Here is a 25,376-nt window from a genome sequence, read left to right as displayed (position 1 = left end):
TTCTTATCATAGGAAGCGCAAATAAAATTAATGATTCGGTAGATAGCATTTGGGAAAGAATTTTATGTATTCCAAGCTAGCAATAAAATTGAGCAACTAACGAACTTTAGTATTTGAATATCCATCATTAACACAGGAAATGTAAATTAGGGAGAAAATTAATAAATAATCCATGGATTAATCCCCAATTACAATCAGGTGTCCTTCAAAACCGCGAAGAAAAAGCAACAAAAGCCTTAATAACTGCCCACCGTTCACAAGAACGTCACCCAGCCTTTCTAACCTTCATCAACATCAACAATCACCCAAAAGAAGAAAACAATCCACATCCCACATCTCCCGTACCGCGTACACCGTGACAAATGTCCTAATCCCTCATAATTGTGTGAGAAAACATGTGTTTTCCTTCCGTTTTTTGGCGAGTGGGATGCATCCCGTGGTCCCGTGGAAAATCCAGCACCCTTCACTACGCAGCGAAGGCATCATCATCAGCATCATCGAAATTGGTCCCCACGGGCAGTGCGGCCAATGCGTAATAGTCGGCGGGCGAAACCTTTCGTTGCCTTCCGGGGCAACGCAACCTAATAACCCGTCAAGCGTAATTTAATCTGGATTTGCCCTTGCGTTGGATGAGATCTCCAACACGAACGCGCGTCGTCAGATAAACAAAGCGGACCATCGGACCGGGATTAACGTTATGAAATTTTGTAAATCGCATTTCGCTCAATCGATCTCGTTAAATGTAGATATTGCGGGAAGCGAGAAATCGGAAACAAATAACCGTGAACCAACCCTTCTTTCACTGCCCGACGAGATCTTCCGCCCGACCAGCTTACGATAACGCTTGGGCAAATGCTTACAGGGGAAGCAAATGGAGTGAAAGAAAGTAAAAACAGAACAGAAAAGGAAAATCACATTCCATCGGGACGGAGCCAATAGAATCGGATGCCCAATATAAACGTGGGCGTCACGATACGCAATGTGGAGTAGAGCCGGATTATTCAATTTCCCGTTCTCCGTTTCGTCCCAATGTCCTGTTCGGTGCGGGGCTGTGTGAGCAAAAAGAAATTGGATCCATCTTCGGCATCGCGTTGGCCTGCGTCTTCAGATCTTTCGATTTGATTGACTTTTTCTCTCGCCTCCCCAGACGTCTCCCACCCCGAGCAATCTTTCTCGGGATTTGGAGGTTTTGGGTTGCTTTTATTTTCCTGTTTGAATTTCCCGTTCTCGAGCTTCTGGCAGCATCTTCCTTCGTCGGCAGTATAATAGCGGGCCTCCTTCCACCCGTCGGTTCCCCCAACTGTCCGGACACGGCGGGTGAGCAGAGAGATGGATGGATGGATGGAAAACCACTTGACAGATATCTCAAGAGTCTCGCCCGACTGAAGAAACTCGATAAGATCCGATCGGTACGCACCGCGCTAGGGCGGCTACTCACGTGACAGTGACAGCTCCGCTAATTGTAATCCTTCCTTCGATAGACAAATAGCTGGTAAATTACCGATGCTTCGGCAAAGAGGGATTTAGTTCCCTTGCCCGTGTCCGGGGCCGGTGGGTTTGAGTGATGGAAGGCAGATTACCGTGCAACCGGGCGGTGGTATCCCACGCGTGCCTGAGATGCCGCTTCGCTCTGCGGACGATAATGATGTGTTTCGGGTTACGTCGGGCGCCACGCCACCATACACACCAATTAAGTGTACAAATTAACAACAAATCAGATTTTCCGGAACGCGATTGGTTAATGGTGTTTTCTTTCGGCGTTAATTTGTGACACTTTTGTTGATTATCGGGCACCACGCTGATGGTGATCCTGTGACCAGCAACCGCTGCTGTTTGTATACCGGGAGGTATGCCTTAAGAACATCAAATAAATTGAAGAGGTATTTTTAGGAAGTGCAGCATCGCTGATCTGTATCCAGAGGTCTTAAAGGCATGATTTAAGCATTTTACCCGTTGGTACAACAATTTGATTGAACATTGGTTTAGAAATCAATAATCAATCCTCCGGATCCTCCATAAATCTCTAGCAACAATCTACTTATTCTCAATTTTACATCCAACATCTCACAGGATAGAACTATTGCTAATAGAAAACAATCGTCGACACAAAATGTGTAACCATGATGAGATATGTAAACAGAAAAATATAAATCAGCAAAGATTTTCCCTATTGCCCCTTCAACACTGGCCATAGGAAAAACTATGTGGTAAAATTCGCTCAGTTTCTTGAACTGATCGCGTGTGACAGTTCTTCCGCACCCTGTCCGAGCTGCAACAGAGATGCGCGACTAGATATGCGAACCGATGGTTCTGTGCGCCACTGTTTTTTTAAAGACAATTAATAAATCGACCCCTAAGTCCTCAATCCTACCGGGAACGATCCGAATAAGGTTTGTACCTCGATCATGCCGTGTGCAGATCGGCGCGACCGGACTTAATAATAAGCTCGATGGCAGCTACGATAAATGTACTACAGACAAACCTCATCAACCCCTACCAACTCTTACCCAAAAAGTTGTGGTCTATGTGTAAAGAATTCTTCCTGATTAAGTTATTGTACTCCAAGGAACAGCGTTTCTGTAGACATAAATATGTATCCTATTTGCAGCAGGAACTAGAAAGGACAGTATTTAATTTCTGTATCTTCTGCGAACCCTTCATATCACAAACGACTCAACGTCCTTGTCTGCTAGTTTAATATTCTGGCCTTTTGGTTGGGTGCATCTACGTCATCACTTTCCTGCTTAACCATAGCTGCTCAGTGCAAGTTTCCTAAAAAAGACTATAATGAATGAGTCGTCCAGTGAACGTCTCATGACATGTTCAGACTACCAAAGCAAGGCGTATTGAAATCGCTCGTTAACATCCAGACATTTAAATTGGCTCCTTTCAGACATATGGGGGCCAAAAATGCTTTTAAGCTTCTCCGAATTTTTTGCGGATTCTTTCGAGCCCTTTACTCCATCAGAAGCATATGTGAGTGCTGGAGCTATTAATATTCTGTAAAGTCCCAGCTTGACCTTTTACGATAGGTGAAAAAGTTGAGTTTAGTACTCCAGCTTACTTAACTCCCTTGATTGGAGAATTATTTATAAGCAGTTAGGAGCTTTTAATATGTCTCCTAATGAGATTTAGCAACTCATCAGCACATCAACATCAGATTCATTTTCCAAAAGACAAGAACAAAAAATCTGCATTTGAAATCTAGTAGCCACTGTGCCTTTCAAAATATTGATCCTCATAATTATTGTTGTCGTACAACAAAGTAAGGTACATTTTACGTTAAATTGTAACGAATCCCTTTCTATTCATTACACACAAAGGCCACACATATAAACCAACCGTCACCCGCTAAATCTCGTGCCACGGGCACATAACGCAGGTCGACAGTATGTGTTCATCTCTCCACCGGTGCACTGATAGTCCATAAAGGATACCTAGCCAGACTGTCACGCTATGAGGGGGGTGGGGGGGGAGGCGACACTAATTAATTTAATTATTTCAACTAATGTGAACTATTTGAAGATGCTATCTAAAGTGTCGTTCGCCAGGCAAACGGTGTCGACACTGGCTCCGGCTCTACGTTCGCTCCTCGGCCGGGGAATTGCTTTTTATCATGTGACCACCAAAACGTCGCCTTTTCCTTGGCTGTCCTGCACGCATTTCCCTACTTTCCCCCTGAAACGTGAAACTTTGTGTCATTTTTTTTTGTTATTTGGTGAAGTGCAAACGGGAGTCCCTGTTGTATGCAGGGACAACTTAATTGCAACTTACGCTCCGACCGGCGGTACCGTACACGGTGCCGGTGCCTGTCAAAACTGCTTCTGGGCTGTCACAGCCCGTTTGCTTCGATTTGCAGTGACCGTACGATCCGTGCCGTGAACGTGATTATTTATGACCATTTAATTGCCGTGTGTGTTCCGTTCCCGGATCAGCATTTTGATTTGATGCTTTTCGCTCCGGTCCACCCGAAACGCCCGCTCGATAAGTGTGGGCAAATAAAAGTGCAATAGCAATCGTGTATCGTGAGCATAAGCTGGCCCATACACTGGTCGCTTAAACAAACAACAGTCGAGTCCGGCAGAAAAGGAAATAAAACGCTAAAAACCCGCTAATTGCAACGCTATCAACCCGGCCCAACCTGGTGCAGGAAATAATTGAAAGAAAGTCCGCACAGGTCGTCCGCCATGGCTCGTGTCTGGGTTACCGGTTCCATTTCCTGGGGGTTCTAGTTTGTTACTGTTTGCCCGTCTGCAGCCCGACCTGCCCAGGCCTACCAGCCTATCGTTGCACTTTTTCAATTTTCATAATGGCTTTTTTGCATACAATGCAGCTAGAGGTAAGCGGCTCCACCGGTGCAGGTTGAGCCGACGAACTTCTAGGGCCTATGGTTAGCAGAAATTAAATCAAAGCTCAATTTAAATTAAATTAAACTCAATTGTACTTTAGCTTAATCGCTGATTGCTAAACGATGTGAAGTGGCCCGAACGGGGCCGCTCGTGTTGTGGCGGCTTGAACTTTTTTTTGCCCCCCCGTGGTTTTCCCCGTACGTAATGTGGGTTCCCGGGCAGGACTGCTTACCTATGCATAAATGAAGGTGCATTGCATGCACTTGCAGTGCATTTGCGTTAGTTTAATTGGCTTTGTGGGGTGTCCTGCGGATCCTCAACCATCCACCACCACCATCAACCCCACACTCATTCACCTCTATATCGCTTAATAAGGTATCAGGAGGAGTGAGAGTGGGAGAGAAGTGCATCGAAAAAAAGCCCCACGTTATGGTTGATAACAGGGGTCAATTACCATGTTATTTTTCCTTCCTTTGTTGGAAACCCCCACGCACCACCACTCTCCAAACCCTTACAAGCCGAGAATTATAATTTGTTATAATTGTTTCGGTATCTATTATGCTAATTTGACGTGACAGGCTCGATCGATCGCACTATTGACCTGCTGGACGCCCATGGGTTTCGTGATTATTCAAATGAATCGCACAATGGACAATCGCTATTATGTGTGTGTGTGTGTGTGCTTTTGGCTCATTTGGTAGTAATTTTTAATTCTCCAACGGGTTGTGGTGATGGGTACGAGGCACGGACCGGCACGGGAATGTAATTAAATTTCCCGCCAAACAAATCTAGGCCCACCAAACCCATGCCCCATTGCTCATCAACTGGTAATTAATCATTATCACCAGACAATGCCCACACACAGAGAGATTCCACCATTAGCCGAATCACAAAAGAACGATCGTTTTTTTTTTCGGAATGTTTGTACCACACGACATGGTCCCAAAACTCTATTTGGCTCTAACACTGGCTAGTCACACCGTTTAATCACCGGTAAAATATGATCGTCTAACTTCATTGCCGTAAATCAAAAGTACATCCCCGATGGTGTTTGCTCGTAAGTTTTGGGCATTTGAGCTGCTGGTTTATAAAAAAAAGAACGGTGTAACAACTACCTAGCTCAAAACGTCGGAGCCCGCGACGATACATATTGCATGCCCCGACAACATTCGTCAAAATCACTAAACGATTTTTACCAGCGACACCGAGATTGAAATTGCTTTTTACCCAACTTTCCAAAGGTTCGTTTGGCGATTATTCGACACGACAACTTCACACTCTCCGGTGCGCCCAATTTTTGTTTACTTTTAGGCGTGATTTTTCAACAAATTGTTACTTCATGTTGGTTTCTTTTTTTTTTTGCTGGGTTCGGTAGCCTGTCAATTTCGTTTAGGCGTTTGTGAAGTGAAAAATATCAACAACGCAACGAAAAAACAACCGCCGTGAACTACAAGCTCGGGCTTTCCTTTTTTGAACTTAACACCAGCCCGCGCCAGCGCAATGTTGCCGGGTGGCCCGAGAGCGCGTTCGTAAATTGAATTTGAATAAATAACATTCGACCGAAATTGGATTAAGTTTTTGCTCGTTTTTTTCTTCTCTCTCTCTCTGTTGAGTTTGACAAAAATGCCCGTAAACACCACTCAACTTCGGTTCAGTGAACGTGCAACAACCAGGTTTTCTTTTTTGCCTAGGCAAGGTGCCGATCGATCAGGAATGTTATTTTTCTGCCCAACTCCAGCTAGTGGACGTGGGTTTGTTTTTTTTTTCTTCATCCAGATTAAAGGATTCTCTCACGTACAGGAACGCGGACAGGTGTACGGGCGAGGGTGGAAAACAGGAGGAAGTTTTCCCGCTTCAATTTATGACGTGTCGTTGACCGGGTCGCAACTCCACGGCACAACACGGGACAGCATTTAGATTTACTCTTTTTATTATATTCTACAACCGTCGTGCTATATTTTAAACCATCGCTTCATATCTGATGGCAAGTTCTACGTGGCAGGGGGCAAAAGTTTGCCAAAGTGAGTTTAAAATTTTTACTGCAACGAACCGCGACTCACATGGAATGAAGAAGTGGCCTGGTGCTGCACGGGAAATGAAAATTAATTCGGTGCGATTTCCACCCTCCAACGCCCGGTGGTGGTGTTGGTGGTGGTGATACTGGTGGTGGATAATGTTTCCTGTGACGAAACGTCACTTTGAGGTTATGTTTCGGTGAAACGCGAAATTCAATTTCGCTTCCACAAACAGGCCGGAGCCGGTGGTAGGGACATGCAGAACCCGGGGACCATGCAGAAGAGGGAGAGTGGCGAAGACCTCACGTGAAGGCAAAGTGCTGTCGGTATTGACTAAACAGGTCACCATCACCTTCCACGGGGCTTCCCAATTTGCCGGTATTGTTGCTCCACGAAATTGCAAATCGCGAACGCGCGTGGAGTCACTTTGCCCGTACGTCGGTGCAGCTATTATCCTTGACAGTAGTGTTCGGCTGCACCCGAGTTGCATCGCTCTGCTTTCGGTCTGCCGTGTCACTTTAGGCGGTGTACGGCGGGCACGTGAGTCACCTAGAAGTGAGCGTCGGAACTGAGTGCCATTGCAACGATTGAACGCGAAGGCACCCTTCCGCATCCATTATCGTCAAATTGCAAATTCCCCAAGGTCCGGAGGACGAGGAGCATTTCGCTATTGCACAAGAGAAAAGCATTTGTTACGTTTAGAGATTTATAACACATCTTCAGAAATCTAATGAAATTGAAAGACTTTTCTATTTATCCCACTCACCATTCAAGATTAAACATCATCAGCCAGCGAAATCATAAAGTCAAGTTAATATTTGACTCAAATTAGCCCCTAAATTGAGCTCCCTTTGTATGGATCGAACCTGGCAAACACAAGCAAACCAGGCCGGTTGAGATTTTTTTTCTCTCTCTCTGAAGGGTGACTAAACCACCTCAAGGTTAGGATGCGTTCGCTCGCCGGGAGTTGACACTGCCGAGGGAAAATATTGACAGATGTATGACGACGAGCCCTCCAGTGCTCGTCACGAGGGGCTGTGTCTGTGTAAGTGTTCGTCATCGTCCCGCTGGAAAAGTTTTCAATTTACGCGCAAATGTTTGATGCTTATGACGGTTGGTGGTTGTTCAAACTCGATTAAGACCGTTTAGATGATGGGTGAGAGAGGGATCTAAGGGGCATGCCCTATTTTAGGAAAATAATAAATTTAGGAGAGCAATACGGTCAGGCTGGTCTTAATGAATAAAGAAAATTAGAAGTTTATTTGAGTGGTCAAGAGATTTAGGAACTATTGTTTAATGGAATTTTAAACATAATTTAATGTAGTAAAATCACAACCTCAGTCCATGCTTATTTAATCTCAACATAAGAAAAGGATCCTCGCCAAACGGCCAGGCCTCTTCGGTCGCTCATCATTGAAAGAGTCGCCTGTCCGGGCACAAAATAATCGAAACTGTCATAACGCAACAATTACAACATTTTTAATACAAGAACCCTCGCAATAAATCGCGTCCCTTCGGAGCTAGCTAAAAGCCGCATATTTACACGACAAATATGACACCCTTTATGACGCAGCGAGAGAAAATGTAACGAGGGTGCACCCTCGTACACGCCGGGACAAACTTCATCATAATCGTATTCATATGATGGTAAATTGAAAACTCAATTACCGCTGCGATTTACGCTGCCCGTGGAAGTGGCAAGCAACGTTGGCAAGTGCCTCTGACTGCCAGTAACTGCCCACGTCCCACGTTTAGAGCCGAAAATCGGAAAAGCCGCAGGCATTTGACGGATGGCAAAATAAACAAACTGCCAAGGCGGAGGACTTGTTGGCCTTGAGGGCCAACGACGCACTTCCTACTTTTTGATGTAACGAGATAGTTTGGCTCGCTAGTCGTAGCACGGTGAATATGATTGGTAACGATTTGAGCGATAGGTCGCGTCCGGCCTACTCCAGATGTCCGGATACACCCTGCCACAGAACATTTGGCGACAGTAGAATTATAATCACCGAGGAGGAGTCCTCCTCGATTCATAATTGTCTGTGTTTCCTTAGGGTTTTCTATGGGTTCGAATTTGAAAAGCACTCGTTAGACACCTACCTGCACCCGTACTTCCGGCAAGTTGACTTTCATCGCCAACTCCTCGCGCGAGTAGACATCCGGATAGTGGCTCTTCTCGAAGGCTCGTTCCAGCTCGTGCAGCTGGTAGGTGGTGAAAGTGGTCCGATTCCGGCGATGCTTCTTTTTCGAACAATTATCGTCTCCTCCTGCAACGGAACCGAAGCGGACACAGAAGGGTTAATAAAATGTGTCTCTCACCGCAAGCGTCACAAGTCTACCATGCTTACCTTCATCGTCACTACCGGAGCCCACCTTTTCGCCCTGCTCGCTGGACGTCGTTTGGTTGAGCTCTTCGCTGGACGCGTAACTCACACCACCATCGTCCGTGCCCTTGTCCGGCCCGCTGTCCGTCGACTGTCGGTGTGGGTTGTAGTCGTCTGTCCCCGGGTTGCCGCCGGCCGAGGAACCGTGCTGCCCCGACGATGGCGATGTCTGTTGCGGATGTTGTGATTGCGAAAGGTGCTGTTGTTGTTGTGTCTGTTGCTGCTGCTGCTGTTGGTGAAGAACCTGAAGCTGTTGGTGGTGATGCTGTTGCTGCTGCTGCTGCTGCTGATGATGATGATGCTGCTGTTCCGCTTCGTAGGCCGCAGCCTGTCGGGCCCGGAGCTCGTCGAAATTTTTCATATAATCGAAACTATTAGCCCTAATTGATTTATCGGCTGACTCATGCAGCTTATTATATTTGTTAATGGAGCTGTCGGACGTCGGATTGCTTTCGGAGCCGTCGGGCAGCAGGACGCCGCCACCGTCGCCATTTCCGCCATTTCCTCCCGGCCGCTCCTCGCCGTCTCTCGTACGATCGTATTTGCGCTTTAGACTGCCGCTACCACTGCCACCGCCGGCGCCGGTTGGGGATGAAAGATCCTCCTCGTACTCGCCTCCTCCACCGCCGGTTCCACCACCTACCGTGGTGCCTTCGTCCGGGGGACCTTCGGCACCTCCGCGCCCGTAACCCAACGAGGCGGCCGATCGGTAGTTGCGATCGATGAAGTATTTGTTCGTCTCCTTGAGTGTCTTCATGTACTCGAGCTCGGCCAGGGACGGATGGGGTGGCTGCTGGCCCAGGGCAGGATGCTGTGCATGGTGCAGCGCGAGCTGGTGCTGGGGCTGATGCGTCGGCGAAGGCAATTGGTGGGGATGGGCCAGATGCTGCTGTTGCTGCTGTTGCTGATGCAAATGCTGCTGAAGGTGTGCATGGTGCTGATGGTGGGCAGGATGCTGATGAAGGTGAGGTACGGCCGACGGATGCTGATGATTGTGATGATGGTGCAGATGGTGATGGGACGGGAGCTGATGGTGGAGCGCGCTCTGCGGCGAGGAAGGATCGGCCAGCGAGGCGGCCGCAACGAGGTCCAGCGACTTGATGTGGCTCTGGTAATTGGCTAACTGTTGCTGATACTTGTCCGGGCTGGAGGGACTGCCGAGGGACCCGTACGTGACGGGTAGCTGCGCTTTGGCCATCATTTGCTGCTGATCGCACAGCTTCATCTGGCTCAGGGGAGACGCGCTCAGATCAGTTGCATCGCTAGAGTCGCCTGCGGAAGGGTAGCAAGACAACGTTGAGTTGTTATGAGTGCGGTGCTCAGACTGCTTCATTATCCTTCACCATGGGGCACATTGCATTAGAGCTACTGGGTTACAACAATTAGCACTAAAACTACCAATAGATAAAAAACATTATATTGCGACCTAAATTAAAGCATGCGAAGTTAAAAGAAGCGACCAACCGAAAAGCATTTCTAAGCTAAGAGAGACAACATTAAAGTCTTCCTAAAGCTACGTGCTGCCTTCAAGTCATGTTATGATTAGCTATAGGAAAACACAAGCTGCTAATCAGTTTATTTGTTCAACTGGCTGGATCAATAGGTTTCAATTGACTTTTCGTCAGCTGGTCTAGCATTAAAGATGCTACAACAACACAGTCACAGATGGTGCTTGAATTAATTCGGACTTTAGTTCTACAGCCTCAAAAGGTCTTGTTTTATTAGCCTCTCGTTTTCTGGCTACTTTGACTTACTATATCCAAGTTTGGAAAAATAATTCTATATGCGATTGTGGACGGTTGAAGATGGGATTTGAATAAGATCCCTCCGTGCTAACAACTGGCGCCGCTATCAACTCTACCAGAAAAGGATTGCGTTGGAAAGGAATATAGCGATAAGAACAAGCAATATATTACTTTCCGCTAAGTAACCGTTTATGTTTCCACCATTAATTGTCGTTCACGCAAACAACAAACAAACAAACAAACAACAACAACCTCCGAAATTCATTCGCTTTTATCGCTCGATGTATCAGAAATTTTAGCCAAAACTCATTCGTGTTACACTTAAAAATACTTGCCAAAAAACCCCCGAAAAAACAGCAAAACAGAGCTACTCATTTAACGTTCCTCACTTTCCCCCACACGGTTCGTTGTCCCATTCCAGGAGCAGGTGAGAATTGCTTCTTAATCGAAAATTAGGCAAACAAAACACATAATAAGTTTCAAACTGGCAATAATTTTTTGACTAACTTGTATCGCGTGCCAGCCAACTTTCCGCCAAAAGAAATGGCAAGAAGAAGAGCTAACGCTAGCGCCAAACCTTAGCCTGGCGTGTAACGAGACACGGAAAACGCCAGAAATGACTTAACACACGAGCGCGCTTTTCCCCGAGCATTGTGACTTTTCCGCGGGGTGTTTCTTGGAATTAGTTTTCGGGCATTCTTAACCGTGCCGTGCCGTGCATTCAAAGCAGTGAAAAGTGTGGTTGTAAAAGAACGCGCTTCCTTACCCGCGAGCGCATGCAGACGGACGCGAATCGAAGAAATGTAATTTACTAGCGTTAACGGAACCGATTCCGAGTCATGTTATGCACCCGAGGAAGGCACCTGCTTTCGGTGGAAAACTCGCGAAAAAGTGAGTTACTTTTGACAAATTAATTACACGAAACCCCTTTCCTTTGGAGGGCAAAATGATCATTCGCCGTGAAGCCGTGGCAGCAATGGCATTGGTGTTGTAGGGCCAGGGAAAAACCCATCCCCACCCAACAGTTCGCTTGTTTTATCAGCTTTCCGTTTTTTTAGGCCCGGGTGTTTCCCGTAAAATGGTTTGCATGTCAAAGTGTCATAACGCTACGGTGCGGGGGAAATTGTATGTGCTTTAGCTTAATGGCGAACAGAGAAGCCCGGAATTTCCACTGGTCGGGGTTCATTATCTTGCCCCTTCCCTTGGCTCCCATTTCCCTCCCTCTCCATTGTGCGGCGGGTTCAGCTCGCTTTCAATTCCCTAATCGTACGTGAAAAAGACACAGTGCTGAGAAGGGTGCGCGAACCGGCCAAGGGAAAAACGTCAATAGGACAACGTGCACAAAACGTTAGTGGTGGTGGTGGTGCTGTTAGCTACTGGGACCAACCGACCGACCGACATTCTAATCTAAATTGTGCTCAAATTCAATTTAATTGAGAGTGATTTAATGTTCATGATTTAGTTGTCGCTTCTAATTCCCGCGTGCCGCGTGAGGGCTACCGGGAAGGGGGACTGTCGGTGGTGGGTGGAAAAACCACCGATGTGCGTGTTAACTGTCCTTTGTGTAAAGGGACCCACGGTCGGTGAGATTGATTCCGAAAGCCCCGAAACGATATCAAATGCAATCCATTAGGTAGGAAGTCATTGTAAATCTAGTGTTAACATCATGCAAGCCAACCGATTACGACTTCTTTCGGCCGGTAGGATCCTGTTTCGCTTCTTTTAGCTGGGCCGGTGTGAAGGATGTGACGTGGTGTGGTGAAGCCTCCATTAAACGCCGTTCGGTGACGAGGACAGTTTTCAAACACATCCACCACCAACCACTTCAACTCACACGAGTTTTCTTTTTGTTATTTTCAACTTTTCGTAATTCGATCAGTTTCCCACCGAAAAAGAGTGATTCTCCAACGAGGGAAGGCTTTTCTTTCTCTCTCTCTCGCTCTACTATCATGGAACGGAAAGTGTTATCTTGATGGACTGTCAATATATCGTTTCGCTATCGAGAGCTTTCGAGTCGTGCTGACCGGGAGTCTGGTTCGATCGGGGGCACCATAATTGACAGGCGCCCCGTCACGAACCGACAACAACGTTGGAACGATTTTTTTTGGGGTGAAACTTCACGCACTGTTTAAAAGAGCTGACTGACTGGCGATACAAAGTTGTCAGCTCAGGACACATTTTAAACTAGCATTAAGGATCACGGACGGGCACGGTTTGAGTGGCACGGTTTTGGGAAGGATTAAAGAATTGTGTCGCATTCGGATTAGGAGATCGTGATCGGAGAAACAATGATGGAGTGAAATTATTAGAGAGGCATTTAATAGCCCTGCAGATGGGATAACATGCTGCAACAAAACACCTGGTGTCTCCCTGCTTTATAACAACTAAAGAAGCCATGCCACTTCAACCCCATTAATATTGATTTACCTCTAGCTTATAAGTCTGCTTTATGGACTTTGATTGTCTAAGTGAATAATTAGCACGATGAGTACGGTGTGTACATTACGCCCTTTTTGTTCCGCTGCCCCCTTTGCAATCCGATGCAAGCTGCAAGTCATCCGCCTTCCCCTCCCTGCCCTTTCTTCTCCACCCAGCAAAGATCGAACGGTGAGAAGAGAAGCCAAACATCCAAACTAGACAACCACGTCAAGGATCGGAACTTGATTGTTGATTAACATCTCCAAACGTCAATGGTTAAAACATCGCAACGCTCGGCGGCGGCAAAACGGAACCCAACATAAAGCGAATAAAACACGCCAGCTCGGATTGCTTTTAAAAAGCACCAGCAGAAAGGGGGAAGGGGAGGGCAGCTGAGAAAGGACACGAAAACGTACTGATGGACGGGAGAAGTGCGTAGCAATGTTCGGGCTTCGGTTACGAAAGCGAAGGATGGTGAAGGAGAATACAGACGTACCGTCAACCGTTACGAGCCCTTGTTTAAAAGCATGTTTCTTGTCTAATTCTCACTAATCTGTTTGTTGTTTCGTTGTGGGATTTAAAAGGGATTGGGGAAGTGTATAATAAATTGATTTGTACAGACACCTTTCGGATTTAAGTGCGACTTGAGCACCAACGCTTCCAGTCAATCAGTGATTCAAGACCAAAACTGAAAATCTAATGCTTAGCCACTTTTGTCAAATTATTAATTAATTATCGATAATTAAGAGAGATTAAGCTCGTATTTGCTATACATGCCAGGGAGACGGTTAACAAGTTCAAATTTATCGACTTTTTTCGCGTTCATTTGAGGTCACAAATATCGCAATCGATAACCAGTATTTTACTACTATTCCCAAAAAAAAACTTTCACCCACGAGCAACATTGGCAATGGCAGCAAAACACCACCATTAAAGCTAATGAATCCGCTGACAGCTTGTCACAAAAATACGGTCACGACACCATCGAGATCCAGACGTCACGATAACCGACTAGCGCCTTAAGATTCAATTTGTTTTCCTAATTAATCCTTGCATCCGCATACATCCGGCACGAATCGGCTGCAGCAAGTACATACCATTTCATAACTGTTTGACGTTGATTAATTGAAGAACCGGGGAAAAACACACCTGATAGGCATCGAGTTTCGGCTTTTCAGTAAACATCCAAAAGAGCAATACGTCTGGACACGTTTATGGTTTAGAATGCGTTACTAACCTAGTCTTTAAATTATTTTTCATAATAAAATACATAAAATAGTTTCCATTTTGATATCAAAGAAGAAGCAATGCTTGCTGGTAAAGCACTTGACGGCGATTTTAAATAAAGAATTATTTGCTGAAAAGCTAAGTCAATTCCTAGCTATCGATTGCCTAAAGTACAGCGAACGGAAAGTACATTGAAGGTGCAAAATCATAGAACTGAATCATAGAAGGACGTGTCATAGAACTCTGATAATCTCTTGTATCTCCCACCTTTTTCTATCTGTTCACTTCATCGATAAGTCGAGTTCCTATCAAATATTGTTATAGCTCAAAAAATTTGTTCTGACGTTATGATGCAGTGCATATACAGTGCTTAACAGAATTTTACTTGCACCTATTTTTAAGTAGAAAAGAAGAATTACAAGACATAACTAAAAATGCATTTGTTTATAATAAATTAAGATCATAAGGAACACAATTTGACAAACAAAAATTATAATTTTACACATATCTAAATAATTTTTGTTTGCCACATGCAGAATTTCTCCGAATAACATAACTATACGATCATGTACGGATTATATTTTTGTCCGCTATTGTAATCGCTTTTCAAGCAAGATACGATTTTTTTATTCATATTTAGGTATTTAGTATTTTTGTTATCACAGGTATTCATTCTATTTTTAAAGACTGATGGCACTTTTAATTAACTCTCGTATTAAAGAAATAACCCCTACAAGCAGCACAAGAAATTGATAAGCAAAACGAAAAGTTGTAAATATCCCACACTTAGGTTTACATGGTCACTATTAATGGAAAACCTTATGTAAAAACAAGGCCACTACTTTACAGAAATGAAAAATGTAACAGAATGATTTAAAAATACTGAAATAATTAATCAGAATCTGATTAAAATCAGTGGAGTGAACGAGTGACACTCGTCAAAGGAAACGGCTATAGCTGAACAAAGGAAACGCTTTCGAAACTTAAAAAAAGAGGTTATGATGTTGACTTCTAATGAATTCGATAAACTTTTTTTGTTGTTGTTTTTGTTTATAGAAAACTGAATATTTTTTTTAAAAATTGTTATGGTTTCAATCATCGAAAGGAGGACTTTATAAATTGGTTCCTCACGGTTATTTATACCTACTCAAAATATCTCCCAAAACTCAGAAGTACTGGCCATTACCCTTACTTTAATAATAAGTAAAACACATAACACTATTTTTTTTAACAAGGCTTTGCATAAAAAAACGCTTTAAAGATTGTAAAAATATTACGAGATGAAAAGTTGAATGACCATCCTATACTTAAAACGATCTCATTCCCTAACAAAATAAAATGTCCTTACGTGAATTCCGCAAGCACTTTGCTTCATGAAACAACCAGAAAGAAGAAGTATATCGATTCCTAATCAATGCTAATTTACTCCCGCACTACGCACCCCGTGTTCGATCGCTTTGACCACCTAATTGCATAATATCGGTCATCGTACAAAGCGAAGGCATTTCGTTTCTATCAAGCAGAAATGACCAAGAACCAAAAGTGTCCTGCCTTGGGCGATTGCAGTAGTTTCCTAATGATTTTTGCTGCTATCTATTACTTTTCCATTTGCTATCAATGATGCCGGTTCGAAATCCTTCCTTCTTTCAATCCTTCGACCTCATCGATGATTCGATTAGGCACGCATACAAAAACACAGCTAACCATTTGCAAAAGGACAAGATATCTGCACACCAGCTCTAGTTGCTAATTGAACACTCTAAGACTGTCTGATACGATCGGGACCCTAGGGTAAGGGATAAAATGGCGCCAGAGCCAGCCATATTTGGCCTCTTTTCTGTTAAATCTGTCTCTTGATCTTTTGCCTCCAATATCCAGAACAATCTAACCAACGCTGACACTGAAAACACTCTCTGAAGATTACGACCCTTCACGAGCAACGGATCACCACCACCATCACCACTATTTCCCATTTCGCTCTTCCCAGATGATTGAGTTAGTTTTCCATTTGGCAACTCTTTCATGTCGAAAATCTGCTCTTATTGAATTTCTTCCGACTCGTTTCTCGTGGTTTCGAAACGGTGCGCCGAAGCAACCCCGGGCCAAGAATTGCAGCCAGCCAGCAAAACGGAAAAGGAACGTGTCGCCAGACGGCACTGAACGCTTTCCTCATCCGGACCTGGGCGCTGCACGAATGCTGCAGTCGCTACTAATTGCGCTGTATCTTGCTGTTAATTTATCTAATTTGCTGTGAGTGGATATTTTTGTACCGAGTGCCGAGGGACAACAATGATGCTACGGGAAGAGGCGGCTGCTGCTGCTGCTCCGAGCACGATAAGTGATATTTAATACACTTTCTTCTGCCTCGTCACGGTCGTCGGTCAGGGAAACTCTTTGGCTGTTGTGGTGGGTTGATTGTTTTTTTTTTTCTGTTTTGTTTTGTTTTCCATGATGTTTCATGCCGATTTGTCGAGGCGAGACAAGATGTGTTGATTAAGTGTTGAGAATGGGAACGAGAATGGGCAGTTGTTGGGCACGATGGTGCGAAGTGCTAGACCGAATGATGGGTAAATTTGTTTTTCCTGTCATGTAGCGTGTTAGTGTTTGTGGTCTGAAGTTGAGCAAACAGATAATTTACCAGCCCAATTTCGGCAACTCTTTTTTGAAAGACTTGTGAATTTCTTGGTCAGAGAAGCAACAATCTTTGGTTGACCAAGTTGAAGAGCAAGAAACATATGTCTACCATCTTATTATCTTGTATTATTATAGCATACATCCCAGTAAGAGTAAGAAATCTCTGTTATATATACTTCAAAACCCACTAGAAGATCACGCTGAACTTTCAATATCATTCACGACAAACGCAATTTACCATCAACTCACCTTTCGGAAGCTAAATAGGTCAATAGCAATCCGTGGCCGGTTTGACTTACATTTATCAAACCATCCGCCAAACCGTGTCCTTCCAGTTAGCCTGCCCCCAAACGGCCCGCAACCGTGTTAAAAACGGAACCTCTTGGCAGCCAATTTGTGCCACTCACTTCCAAGACCTTCGCGGACAATCGCAACGCCTCCGTTCATTAGCCGGCGTTCGAGCTGGTACGAGCGTTGACGTACGTATTCGTCCCCGTAATAGAATTACTACAATCTCGGCACGGGTCCAAGCCGGGGTCCCATTACCCGAGTGGGGTGGAACCAGGGAGCGCGCGGCCATACGCTCTTCTTAATGGAAGCAACATCATTATTAAGCAATCGCAACATTCATTTAATGATTAATTAAGTGCTAAACATGGCACCGGGGTGGGGGAAGGAGGGGGGGGAGGGACGCGTTGGAGGTGCCATCTGTACCGGGAGTTTATTGTTATTTATCCGCAACGTTAATGGAGATGGTTGGAGCACAACCGGTTACATGTGCACACGGAGTAGCCGCACTGAACGTAATCTTAATTTTTGCTTAAAGCTCGACAGTTGGGTCAAACGAACCGAGACCGAGAGTGAGAGCACCCGATACACGGTGTGATGCGAATGCAGACGAAGCTTTCGGGTAAGCCAGTTGTTCCACCAGCGAAACAACAACGGCGGACGGAGAAACAAACTGTGAAAAGCGAGGTGTATCCCGCGAGACATAAAGAAGCGTTAATAAATCAATCAAAGAAACACTCTGCAGCAAAACCACTTCCACGGCCACGGACGGACGAGATGGAATGGGATGGGTTGGGAAAAAATCGTTTGATTAATTTAGTTTTAACCATGCCAACCGTTGCGTGTTAAAATCATCGACAGTTGGACAGGTGAGCGCGATCGAATGGGTACGGGTCGAGGCGAAATCCTTCACGATAGTCGCCAGCCGTTCGTTGTTCGTGTGGTTCGCGCCTTCCAAGTACCACCCCTTCACACAGCCGTTTGTTTCTCGTGCTCGAACGCTTTGTGGGGAAGGAAATTTTAAATTGAATTAAAGCCATGGCAGCACGGAAAGCATCGTGATCCACTCAAGATCGACGAACGAGCTGCCGTGCGAGCAGACCCGGCGCAACCGATGCCAAAAGGAGCGTTGCGCCGGATAAAAACCGGAGCAGCCAATTTTTGGGCACAACCGATCTCAATCTTTGAAGGAATATACACTTTATACGCTCCATTAGCCGTACGAGAGCCGTACACCGATGGAAAGGCAGCACCCGAAGCACCGTAGGCTGCACATCCAGCTCTATATGTTTTCGAAGTGAGATTCAAACACAAAAGGATGGGCGAATGGTTTGCTAAATGTTCGCCAAAATCCCTCGGTCCCATCTGCAGCGCGGCTCTATCTTATGAGCTGATCATGTTGTTCACCCCTTTTCAAACTCGTTACCCACTGAGGTGATCTCCGGGGACGGGTGGGAAAATTTCTCATGCGTTTCCGGAGCTACACATTTCACTTTCCCAACACGGAAGCTCAAAAGGCGTACGGGCGTCCCGTGTGATAAGCACGCTGGCAACCGATTGATTGATGACAGAATGGGCCTACAGAGGCTCGGGACTGTTGGGAAAGCGACCCGTAACCCGGTGAATGCATACACTGATGAAAAGAGATCCAAAGAGATTGGCCGTGGTCGATTACGGTCGGACCGCTCGGTCGGTAGTCGACCAAGGAGCGGACCGCCACCGCTTTGTGGGCCACATTCATGGATCATGAATGGGATACCGAAACGCTAAATTAGAGACACTATTATTATCTATTCACCCACCCGCTGCTGCGTGCTTATCGGGAGCTGAAGTTAACACTTCGGATTCTCCCCCTGCCCAGACTGCCCATTGATATGTGCTTAAGTGTTGCAGATTTCTCTCTCTTCTCTCTCTCTCTCTCTCTCTCGGTTTTGAATAATTGATGTCAAGGGATTTGTCTTGAATGAGGAGCCTGCCAACATTAGCTTCTTCGGCAGATATGGAGCTAGGTCATGTGATCTGGGCTGATGGTGACTCTGAAGCAATTAATCAGATGCAAACAATGTGTTGATAATTTGGGATTTGGTCAGGGCACGTTCCAACAGTGAATCTGGGGTGTCATTGATGCTCTTCATTGATGTGAAACTAAGCGATTCAGTGAGGAATATCGTTTTTAGTTTTTTGTATTAATTTGTTTACTAAATTGTTTTTATTAGATTATTGTCACATCCAATGAGCGTAATTGTAAAAAACAACTTAGTATCTTCAATACTCTTCATTGAATGCCATTTGAATGTTGTTTTAATTTAAATTTAGGAGAATAATAAGGTCTTAAATGTCTAAAGTCCCTATAAATAAACTATAAGAAATAATTTGTCTTTCCGATGAGGATTTTCATACTTGAGTTTGTTTCATAGTAGAAACACTCTTAGAGCCGGGTTTAGACGAAGAGCAAAGTTTACGTTACGCTTAAAGTTGCTTTTCATCTACACTTGTTTTAATATTTAAAAGAACAAAATAGTTCTTTTGCAATTATATAATTTATTAATTCTTCAAAAAATACGAACTTTGAACGCAACGAAGCCCGTTTAAGATGCAAATATTGACGCTTGGTTCTTGAAGCGGCCTTATCGCAATTACCTGACGTTTCAACCATGGCTGTCTTAAAATTAAAGTTTAGACTTATTTAGCTCTTTCTGACAATACGGCTTCAAGCCGTCATAATCAAAGTTAAATAAATTTAGCTCTCTCTTAGCTTTAGTAATACGTTAGTATATGGTCCTGGCTACAAAATGTTTGGATAAGGTCCCCACGGAAGATATTTGCTTAACAAAATATCTACTAATCGTTGCTGAGGTCTATTGTCTCCCATTGGCGACGAGTTTAGCGGATATAGCGAGGATCTTTTTTTAACAACATAATGTTCATCTTTTAATGAGTATTTGTATAGTTAAGACGGTTGATCAACAAGCTTCACAACTAGTATTAGAAAAACCGTTAGCTTCTGGATATAAAACTCGAAGAGGATGTAAATGGTCATCATAATGAGGCTTATCACTTTCAACATAAGGAGTATCACTCAAAGTACAGATAAATCTTCAATTGCAGTTCCTCAAATATTTTGGTCTCATGAACAAATTTCAAATCGCAAATCATCTGGAAAGATTTAAAATTTCAACTGTACATAAAACACACATCATATTAAAATAATGAAGGATCGAATAGATCGCTAGAACATAGGAGATATCGCATTATCAGTCCAGCTGTTCATATCAAATAGATTCTCAATCAATCAATCGATCAAAATAAAAAAATCATTTTTTTTAAATCAATAACTCAGACAATTTCAAAATAGGAGCAAGCGATGCCAGTTGCTTACACACAGGGACCGGTATAAAATTCCTTCTGAATCGTCTTCTTGTTCGCTGATATGTCTTTTTGGCAACAGCTATTTGAAATCATGGAAACCAGAAATAGGAATCCCAATGTCTACTTATCACAGGGATAAGAAGCACCGTGTTATATGGTTACTAAACGTTAAGGATGTTATATGCCATTCGGTACAAATTCAAGCACGATTTTTTACTTGCTTCTACATTATACCCAAACTTATACGCGTACATCATACAAAGCCAACACAAACAAAACAAAAAACAGCACACAACAGCTATAAATTTAAGATAAATCACCCGCATCCAACCTTGCTACCGAAAGAAAAACGAAACAACCCATCAACTAGATTAGTATCCTACCTCCATTGTCACAATTATTCAAACCTAATATTGCGTCGATCGTGTGGCGCGGTGTGAGCGTTTGACCGCCGGCTCCGAGCTTTTTCGCCGTATCTTTTAGGAAAATGCCATTCTCTGAAAATCAGACCATACAGAGTGTTGCATTTTAGTGCCGGTACATTCCATTTGATCGCACGTGAAGCACATCACTTTACTCTATTATCGCCCATCATCTGGAGCCAGCTAGGGGACACTTACCTTCGCGAAAGTTTTCCTCAATGTCGACGTCCAGCTGGCCGCATTCCTTTAGCTTTTCCATGATCTTGTGGAAATTCTTTGCATCGCGCACGTTCTCCAGCAGCTTCTGCACGTCCTCGGCTTCGCTCGGCGGGAACTTATTGCGTGCGATCAACTTCTCGATCAGATTCGTGAAGATCTGCTTCTGCACCTCGGACAGGGACTTGATGTCCATCGTAGGTGAACGGCGGGGGAGATGCAAAGTTGGACGTGGGGGGAAACCAGGGATCTCGGGAGGTTTGAGTTTAATTATTTTAATCCACCAGCCGTGATGTCACTGAGCAGTTTGCGAAGGAAAATAGTTCTTGTTTTGTGATAGATTTTTGATCACCATTCACGGTCGCTGTGGTGCATATTTCACACTTCAGATAAGCCTTTTGGTCGTTATTATACCTCTCACCCTCTCGCTGTAAACAATTGTTTGCAGCACCGATCACACTAATCTTCTTTATATCGACACAAATTACACATGGAGTGACTTAAAATTTTCTCCCAATTCACAAATAACACTCAGATAAATGCGCACGAACGGCATTTAGGGTCACGATTGATAAGATATCCACTCCAACATAAACGAACAGGCCACAAACCCACTCAACGCACTTTAAACCGCAACCGGAACACACACACACGACTCACAACTATTATCCTTCAAAGAGCGAGATAAGAAAGTATGCAAACAGGTTTTTTACGACTATTTTCTTCGTTTTCATTCACACATTTCCCAACCACACGCGCAAGCACACTGTTGGCCACCAAGGGGGAACAGTGAAATTTTCCGGCGTTCGTTTCGCGGCGGGAAAATTGTCAGAATCAAACCATCATCACGACTCGACTCGAAACCCCCCACGGGGAGCTGCCAGAAGGCTGTGCTGCGTCAAAACAGACCGGTCACAACAGCGGAACCAACCGAAAACAACAGAAAAACACAAAACTCACGCGATGTAAAGCACCGAACACGGAGAAAGACCCAGCACGGTTCGCGGCACAGTCGACTGATTTCCACTGTGAATCACACACACACACATACACGCACGCACGGAATAAGGCGCCCGCGGTCGAGTAGCACGCGAATTTCAACACGCGAAAGTTCGAGTCGGAAGAAACACGCGAAGCACCACAGGAAGCAGCAACCAAACGCGCCAAAGGTGAATGGCGTTTTGTGCGGTTCGTCGGAAATCCTTGTGCGCTGGGGCGCTCAGGTTTTCCCTGCCTGGGGTAGCTCGGAGTTGCTTCAGGGTAAGGTGAACTATGTGCGTGCTCTCTTCCGTCGTGACGCTCCCTTTCGCTCTTCTAACTCAGAACGCTGGTTGTCTCGTTTTCGCTCACTCCCTCTCTCTCTCTCTTTCTCTCTTGGGCTGGTGGAATAGATTTTCCAACCAGTATTGTTCAGCTGCTCTTAATCGTCTGTCTCTAGGGTTGCTTTTAGGGGTTGGTTTTTCGCGCTCTCTCTCTCTCTTGCCGAGAGAACTGTCTGTCTCGCTCGCGCTCAGTCTAAGCAGACGCTGATTTGGATGCTGCAAGCGAACGAACCGGTTTTTTCTCCTTTTTCGACCATTACGTGATTCTCCCATGGCTACGGAACAAGGGAAAGAGAGATGAGAATGAAACGATAGAATAAGCTTTCACCCCTTTTTACAACCCTCGCACTCAGAGGGGGGGGGAGGTGGGAGAGGGTATGAGGGGGATGCAGGAGGGTTTGTTCTATTCTTCCTGCTTACCGCAGACCCAAAACCGACCGTAATGAGTCGTAATTTGAAGCACGGATAAATTGAAGACGTACGTGCGTGTGTGTATGTGTGGAGATTGTGGTTGAAGAGGGGCGAAAATAAAGAAAACATACACACACACACACACACACACACACATTTCCTCCATTGTTGGTTGTCGTGTGCGCGGTATTGTGCCTCATTTCACTCTATCTCGTCAGGGCAGATAAGGTTTTCTTTCTGCAATTTTCACGCAATTTTCACGCAATTTTCATCTCTCTCTCTCACACTCCCTCCTCTTACAAGGCAGGGAGAGGTGGGGAAGGGGGAGAGATTTGCAACTCAGAGGACCTCGTGGTGAGGATGTGCCGGGAAAGGTCTCTCCTGGCTGCTGGCTCTGTGGGTAATGTAATTATTTGAAGTTTATTAATATTGAAGCGATGGAGGACGAGCGAACCCAATCGAGACTTTGCGTCGTGCTTTGCCGGTTGGACGCGAAAAGTTCGGTGAGCAGTGTTGTGAGTTCGTGTGTGTGAGAGAATTCCTTCGATGTTTTGTGTTATGTTGTTTCTTACTTTGTATTCCTTCTTTTTTGAAGGATCTAATTGACCTTAACGCTCACTCTTCTAATTGTAGATGTTATGATTGCGTTATTAAAATATTCAATCAAAACCCTTCCATTTAATATCCTTTATACCCTTTTTTATCCTTTGCATACAAATTTTATTTGAAATCGTAAATTTCTTAAATCTCTATTTACACATCCTTCCACACCGATAATGCACACTTTGCCGAAAAAGCAACACCATTACATCAATCACGTTCGCGTCCATAATTTGCATACTTATGCAGCTCGTAAATCACAAACAAAAGTCCCCCCACCCACCCCCCCCCCCCCTTTCGGGCTCCAACAGCCGGAAGACACAGCGGGAAAGTAGTATTATTACTGTTTAATTGCAACTTATTGGCCATTAACGGACCGGCACCAAAAATGGCTTCATTTCGTGGCACTTATTCTCGCTTGCGGGAACAACATTTCCCAATCCCTGTTTCGGACTACCAATTCGGACAAGATCGTGACGACCGGAACCGGCCAAGGAAGCGCCTTCCACTCCTAATCGCTTTTCCTACCAAATCCTGCCAGGGAATTTGGCAAGGCTTCCGCTAAAGGAGTGTGCCGACCAAACAAAACAAAAAAAGGGGGGAGCATACTGAATGAAGGCAATTATCCACTTTCCAGTGGCACGGACTGGCATATGCTGCAGTGGTGATGAAGCGGCTAGCAGGAGCTTTTTTCAGGCAGGAAAATTTAATTGCACCCTCTAATTGCACCCGTTTGCTATCCAGCCCCAAACCTTCTCCAGGTGGGCTATTTACATCGACCTAGCGCGAGAGAGAAAGAAAGAGAGAGAGATGAAGGAGAGTGTTGGTCGGAGAGAAAAACAAAATGCGAAATTGGCGTTGCTTCCTTCGTTTGCCTATTTGCGCAGACAAACCAGAGCCGATCGCCTGGCAGGGTGTCCAGATCGAGCCTTCCGAGCACTCCAGGGCAATGTGCTCGGTGCCAGATCTTCGCCAGCTACCGGTCTTAATCGACGCTGAAATGTCGGCCGAAATCGTTAGCCTCTAGCAACGCACGGCTCAACGAACGAGAAGAACGCAAAATCAATTACGGATTACGACTCCAAATGATAGTGATTGAGTAGTCGAGTTTCATCAATCGATAGAATTGACTGCACCTTCTTTATCCACCCGGCTAGAATTCAAGATGGAAGCCACTTGGGCCACTCCACCACTCCCGAAACAAAACCACACACCTGAAAACATGAACGAAACTCTCCGCTCCAGTCAAAAGATGAATGAAATATCCCCAGCAGCGAACCGAACCGAACCAGGCACAGGGAATCGAACGAGAAGGAAAAAAGCTTTATAATTACAACCACCAGCGGGATGAGGAGCAAAAAAAAATCTAATTTAAATTAATGCATTAATGCTCCGCACGAAGTTCCAGCGTAGTACATCCGATCGCGACCGCTCATTCAAAAGGAAGCATCGCGCCAGTCCATCTCCCGCCGGGCCGATCTCGATCACGGCACGGGCCAAACCAATATCACTTGCATCCAAAAGCACGAAAGCTTCTTCACCGTGGTCGACCGTGCTTCGAGCGGGGTGCTTTTTTCGGGAAAGTGCAATTAAAATAAATCATCGACATCCTTCGTTTTATTGATCAAATTACTCAACATAATTGCCCACAACAATATTTCAATTACTGGTGCTGGGTGGGTCTCTCCAGTCGTTCGCTTCCCTCTCTTTCTTTCCTCCATCCCACCCCAAATGGGGCTAGGGGGGTACTACTTTGCGCTAAAGTGCACACGCGGATGTGTGCTTTGGTTCGTGTCGGCGTTTAGATACGCCGATCTTGAGCTTTTGCGCGATGGAACGAACACCGAACCGACGAGCGCTCGTTCCGTTACGGGAACAATTTTGTGTTTTTTTTTGACGATCTGGCCGTAAGAACATTTGTTGGAGCAGTAGGAGAGGAATCAGTATAATTATTCCTTCTTCAACTACGCCGGGGG

The 25,376-nt window shown here is 45.0% G+C and overlaps 1 protein-coding gene across 3 annotated transcripts in view; it reads right to left on the bottom strand.

The window, feature by feature from the left end:
• LOC118509644 (retinal homeobox protein Rx) overlaps positions 1 to 22,254 on the bottom strand; it is a 45,750-nt gene extending 23,496 nt beyond the window's left edge. Inside the window, exons 1-5 of one of the 3 annotated variants that reach the window (XM_036050551.1) lie at positions 22,028 to 22,254; positions 21,050 to 21,737; positions 20,813 to 20,926; positions 8,713 to 10,020; positions 8,465 to 8,631 (exon numbers count right to left, since the gene is read on the bottom strand). In XM_036050551.1, coding sequence (XP_035906444.1) covers positions 8,465 to 8,631; positions 8,713 to 10,020; positions 20,813 to 20,926; positions 21,050 to 21,263 — 1,803 coding nt within the window. In that variant the 5' untranslated portion in view covers positions 21,264 to 21,737; positions 22,028 to 22,254. Of the gene's footprint in view, positions 1 to 8,464; positions 8,632 to 8,712; positions 10,021 to 20,812; positions 20,927 to 21,049 lie in introns of all 3 variants that reach the window. The other 2 variants (XM_036050552.1, XM_036050553.1) reach the window with 2 other exon arrangements.
• Between the last annotated feature and the right edge of the window lie 3,122 nt (positions 22,255 to 25,376).

This window comes from Anopheles stephensi, chromosome 3 (assembly GCF_013141755.1).
Source record: "Anopheles stephensi strain Indian chromosome 3, UCI_ANSTEP_V1.0, whole genome shotgun sequence".
Lineage (NCBI taxonomy): Eukaryota > Metazoa > Arthropoda > Insecta > Diptera > Culicidae > Anopheles > Anopheles stephensi.
The sequence above is the reverse complement of the archived record's forward strand: the minus strand, read 5'-3'. Positions and strand labels throughout refer to the sequence as shown.